Consider the following 5,430-nt stretch of genomic DNA (forward strand, 5'->3'; position numbering starts at 1 on the left):
ATCCCGTGCTAAGTGAGGAAGTTATAGCGCCAAATGTATATTGACGTCACTTGTGCCAATACTGCCTCCCCTCCCATTCTCTGTATTCTTATAGAATTAAATCTCTTCCAATCCTTTCAGTGGGGTTCTGTAAAAAAAAAAAGAAAAAAAAAGGATAAGCAAGTGAGCAAGTCTCCATGTTTATCTGGTAGTTGTCTTTCATGTAAACTTTCACAGTAGGGATTTTTGTTTTCTTTTGTTTTCTTTATTATTATTATTATAATAAAAGCCAAGAAGGAAGAGTTTTGACTGTAATTCAGGCAGGTGGCCAGGAATGAGAAACTGGGAGATCCAATTTAATTTGAATAACAGAGCTAATTTTCTGGAAAGTTCTGTGTAAGACCTGCTGTAGGGATTTCTTTTCACTTCAGTGAGCACTAGTGTGACCTAAGGGAAAAGTAGGGGCTTTGGAGTCAGTAGGCTTGTGCTTGTTCCCAGTTCTGCAACTTGCTGTCTCCGTGACTTCTCTGAGCCTCAGTATCCTCATCTATAACATTAGGATGACATAACCAATGTCACCCCAGTAAATTTAATAAAAAATAAAAATAAATAAAATTAGGATAAGGATAACTAATCGCTCATTGTGCCCCTGGCTCACAGGAAGCACTCAGTTATAGCAAACATTAAATTGCTTTCACGTCAAGCCTACTGGGTGACAAGGGGTGAGGTGCTATTTTATAGTCAAGACCATCTACCAAATCAACAGCTTTCAGACTCTACCATCCATGCTTTGGGCCTTTCCTGAGTCCTTCTCAATTTGTCTCTAAGTGTTGTCACTTTGACTCCGAATGGTGTTAACTCTCTGCTGTTGTTTTCCCATTCAGCAAGGGCCTCCTGACCTAGCAGCCAAGACCGTCCCGGACTTCCTGCCATGTACCCCAACCCTCTCATGTACTGTACCTGCTGGGACCCCTGGAACTTGGGTCCACGGAAACTAATCAAGACCCCTCAGCCACCAAGAAAGAGCTTCACAGGGAAGCCCCAGTAAGGATTACCTGGATGGACCAGGGCCTGGGGGCTTGGGTTCCAAAACAGGCAATTTAGTAGCAAGATCCCAAGAGGGCCAGAAAGCCTAGCTTTGCACAGCTCTCACCAGCCAGCCTCTTGGCTGCACGTTGCTCTTGCCGGTCCTGCCAGGGCTTAGTGTCATCTTAAATGAGGAGTTCTCAGAGTTAGTGCAACGGCGAAAGGGGAGCCTTCAACCAAAGGGCCCATGGAAACTGCCCCTTCAGGTGGGACCAGGAGCTTTGGAAACTGGGGAACAAGCTGTGCTGTCAACCCAGGGACTCCCCAGGACGGTGAACGAGTGCCAAGGCATTTGGTCTGAGGTGACCAAAAACCACCCTGGTTTTAAAGATTCCAGTTGTCAGCCCACATATTTCAATTTGGGGTCACCGTGGGGATCTACCTAATTTGGAAATACTAAAACAGGTTTCTGAATTTCTAATTTCCTCTTTTTGTTATTTATTTTTTACTTTCAGGCTAACTCCTCTTCCTCCAGCTTCAAAAAAACAAAATTTTGTCCAACCAACAACAAAACCAGTTGTCTCCCCAAAGTAAGTATTTTTGTGTCCATGGGGCAGGAATGGTTTGAGGTATGTGAATAAAACAATCTCCCTCACAGCCTTGGCCTTCACAGCCTTACCTGACCTGAACTAACTGCTGCCAGGAATGTCAGAGAATTGCCAGAACCCACCGTGATTACCCCCAAACCTCAGACCCTACATGTAGATTCTGTGGCCCTCTGCACCCACAGCATTCAGTCACTACAAATGAGCTAAGGTTTCCTGCACTAAGGGGCACAATGCTTGATGCCTGTCAGAGGGGAAGAGCCTCTTGTTGGTGATATCTCATCGTTTACTGATTACTTTCCTGGGTCTAAGATGTTCTGTAAATTGCAGCTCTATTTTTACTTACAAATTTAAATTTTTATTCCTATTTTATAAGCTTAGTTTTACGTCTTTGAGTGAGTCTTTGTATTCCATTTATTTATTTATTTGGAAAATATTTATTGAGTACCTATTTTTGCTAGGCTCTGTTTCAGGTGTGGGCAAGAGCAGTGAACTCAACAAAGTCTCCACTCTCCTGGAGCTTAGCGTTGTTATTTCATACAGGGAGACCAGGGGAAGCCCCTGTGGAAAGAGGGCAGCAGGAGCCACACTGACATCTGGGGCAAGCACACCTGGCAGAAGGAACGGCAAGTGCAAAGGCTGTGTGTGAGAACTTGCTTGGCACATCTGGCCTTTTTCAGGATAGCAGAGGTTAATGTGGCGGGAATGGAGGAAGTGAAGAGAGAGAGGTGGAGATGAGCTAAGAGAAGTAATAAAAATGATGAATGTGGTTGGCAGAACAATGGTCCCCCAGAGATGTCCACGTCACGATCCTTAGAAACTGTGACCATGTTGTGTTACTTGCCAAGAGGAAATTAAGATTGCAGAAGGAATTATGTTTGCTAATCAGCTGACCTTGAGATAATCAGATTCTTCTGGATTATCTAGCTGGGTCCAATGTAAACATAAAGGTCCTTATATATGAAAGAGGAAGTCAGAGTGTCAGAGAAGGAGATGTAACAATAGAAGCAGAGATCAGAGTGAAGCAGGTATTGGCTTTGAAAATGAAGGAAAAGGCCACTAGGAACGAGGCAGCTTCTAGAAGCCAGAAAAGACAAAGGAACAGACTTTCCCTAGAGCCTCTAGGAGGAAGACAGCCATGCCAACACCTCAGCTCCAGCCCAGAGAGATCCACTGCAGACTTTGACCTATAAAACTATGACATAATAAATTGGTGTTATTTTAAGCCACTAAGCTTGTAGTAACTCATTACAGCAGCAACAGAAAACGTACACTGAAGTTTGCTGGCTACCGTAAGGACTTTGGTTTTTACTCTGAAAGGGATGGTGTATTAGCTGCGAAGGCTGCCATAACAACAACCACCACAACAAAAGATTGAGTGGCTTAAGCAACAGAAATTTATTTTCTCACAGTTCTGGAGTCTCGAAGTCCAAGATCAAGGTGCTAGCAGATTGGCTTCCTCTTAGGACTCTCTCCTTGGTTTGCAGATGACCACCCGCTTGCTGCCTCTTCACGTGGTCTTTCCTTTGTGCATGCACATCCCTGGAGGCTCTCTGTGTGTCCTTGTCTCTCTTATGACAACACCAGTGAGATTGGATTAGGACCCACATTAATGGCCTCATTTTATCTTAATCACCTCTTTAAATGCCTTATATCTCCAATATAGTCATATTCTGAGATACCAGGGGTTAGGGCTTCCACATATGAATAGAGGGAAGGGGACACAACTTAGCCCATAACAGCTGTGAAGCCATCAGGTGATTCTGAGAAGAGTGACATGATCCAACTTGCATTTTGAAAAGACTAATCTGGCGACTGCATTGAGAAATATATGAGTGTAATGGCCAAGGGCAGAAGTCTTGGGAGAAGCCAAAGGAGACCAGACAAGATGTAACTGCAAGATCCAAGCAAGAAATGATGGTAATTGAACCTGGTAGAAACAGCAAAGGTGGTGAGAAGTGGTCACATTCTGGATATATTCTGAAGTAGAAACCAATAGGATCTGCTAATGGGATGGTTATAAAATAAGAGGGGAGGGGGAAGAGGGGTCAGGGCTGACTTCAAGATTTTTGGCTAAGCAATAGAAAGGGCGGAGTCACCTTTTTCTCAGATTGGGGAAGGCCGAGGGGCATACGTATGTGTAGGGGACTGAGCTCAGGCAGTTCAAGGTGCCTCTTAATATCCAAGTGGCAATGTCAGGTAAGTAGTTGGATAAGCAAGTCTGAGAGGTCGGGGCTACGGATGCACATTTGAGAGTCATCAGCATATACACGGTACTTAGAGCCCTGCAGCCAAGTGAGATCTCCAAGGTGAGAAATGGAGCTAGAGGTGGGAAGAGGTGGGAGAGCTGAGCCCCAGAGCACTCCAGTGTGAGAGGTGGGAGAGACTAGGAGGATCCAAAAAGGAGACTGAGAGGGAGCTGCCCGTGAGGCAGATGAATCATCCACCTGGTGTCCTGGGAGCAAAATGACGAATACTCCAAGAAGGAGGATCTCGTTATCTGTGTTAAAAACTGCCGGTGAGTCAGTTAAGATGAGGGCCGAGCAGTACTGTTGGATTCAGTAGCCCGCAGCTCGGTGACAATGAAGGGAATTGTTTCAATAGAGTGGTGGTAGCACAGCCTGGTCATGACAGGGATCCACTGAATGGCTGTATGAGTGAAATGGGTCCTCACTGCCTGCCTTCTGTGTGCTGGCCCCTGCTGGCGTGATCACACCTGTGGATCTTCTCTAACCTCTGCATTAATAGGTGAGCTCAAGTCCGCAGTCACCCAATGCCTCTTGCTGGGAACGACCTCACTAACACCCACAGCTCCAGTCTGATCACTACCATGAGCCCCTGACAACAATGTCCTCCTCTGGCTTTGTAATATAGTGAGAGACACTTTGTGTGTACTTTTTAAATTCTCTATCCAAGACCTTGAGGCAGATGAGTCATCTACCTGGTGTTGTGGGAGCAAAATGACAAATACTCCAAGAAGGAGGATCTCGTTATCTGTGTTAAAAACTGCCGGTGAGTCAGTTAAGATGAGGGCCGAGCAGTACTGTTGGATTCAGTAGCCCGCAGCTCGGGCTACTATATTTATGACTTTGTATTTGTATTTATGACTTTCCAGTAACACTCTTTAAGGCAAATTCTTCCCTGAAACAAGCCATCCTCTAAAACCAGTTCGAAGCAGACACACTTGGTTGTCAGCTGGCCTCCAGGCCCTGTCCAGGCGGCGCTGGGAAGTGAAGCAGCCGGGTGCAGGAGGGCCAGCTACTCCTGGTAGCAGCTGACACAACCTCCAAATAGGACCTGTTCATCAGTCAGCTTCTTACTTGGGCCTCAGGCCTCAAACACACAATCTCAACTGTGCATTATGACATTTTTTTGTGAATCCTATAATGTTCTTGCAAACAGAGAGAGTGATTTTTGTGTTAAAACTTTGCAATTCTTCAATATAAATTATAACATAATTGTTGTAATCCTGTTTTGACAATTCTTAGGGGTTGGGTTTTGTTTGCTTGTTTGTTTTAATATATCAGGAACCTTGAAAAATGTCAATAGCTAGGAGGAACTCTCAACCCGAGAGACACAGTGGGCAAATCGCTTTATCTGCAGTTCTCTATGGCATTTACCTCTTTTTCATCTCCTATTGTCAGTATTTATGTGTCTCTTTTTCTCTCTTCTTAAATAAAAATATCTCATTCGTTTCTCTTGGTACGGAGCCCTGTGGTCTGCATACATTAACCACTCATTGAACGTATTAAATGAGAAAACGCGAAGTGCTTCAATTGGTGTCAACAAAGTGTCAAAATTTGCTCAATGTGATCAGAGC

General features: G+C 44.7%; 1 protein-coding gene across 1 annotated transcript in view; it reads left to right on the forward strand.

Annotated features, from left to right (window-relative positions):
- The first annotated feature begins 910 nt into the window (after positions 1-910).
- Positions 911-5,430, forward strand: part of ALS2CR12 (amyotrophic lateral sclerosis 2 chromosome region 12) — a 25,601-nt gene continuing 21,081 nt past the window's right edge. The window contains exons 1-2 of the mRNA XM_011369159.2: positions 911-1,023; positions 1,521-1,595. Of these exons, the coding sequence (XP_011367461.1) occupies positions 911-1,023; positions 1,521-1,595 (188 nt within the window). The remainder of the gene's footprint in view (positions 1,024-1,520; positions 1,596-5,430) is intronic.

Source organism: Pteropus vampyrus, unplaced genomic scaffold (assembly GCF_000151845.1).
Source record: "Pteropus vampyrus isolate Shadow unplaced genomic scaffold, Pvam_2.0 Scaffold146, whole genome shotgun sequence".
NCBI classification, from domain to species: domain Eukaryota; kingdom Metazoa; phylum Chordata; class Mammalia; order Chiroptera; family Pteropodidae; genus Pteropus; species Pteropus vampyrus.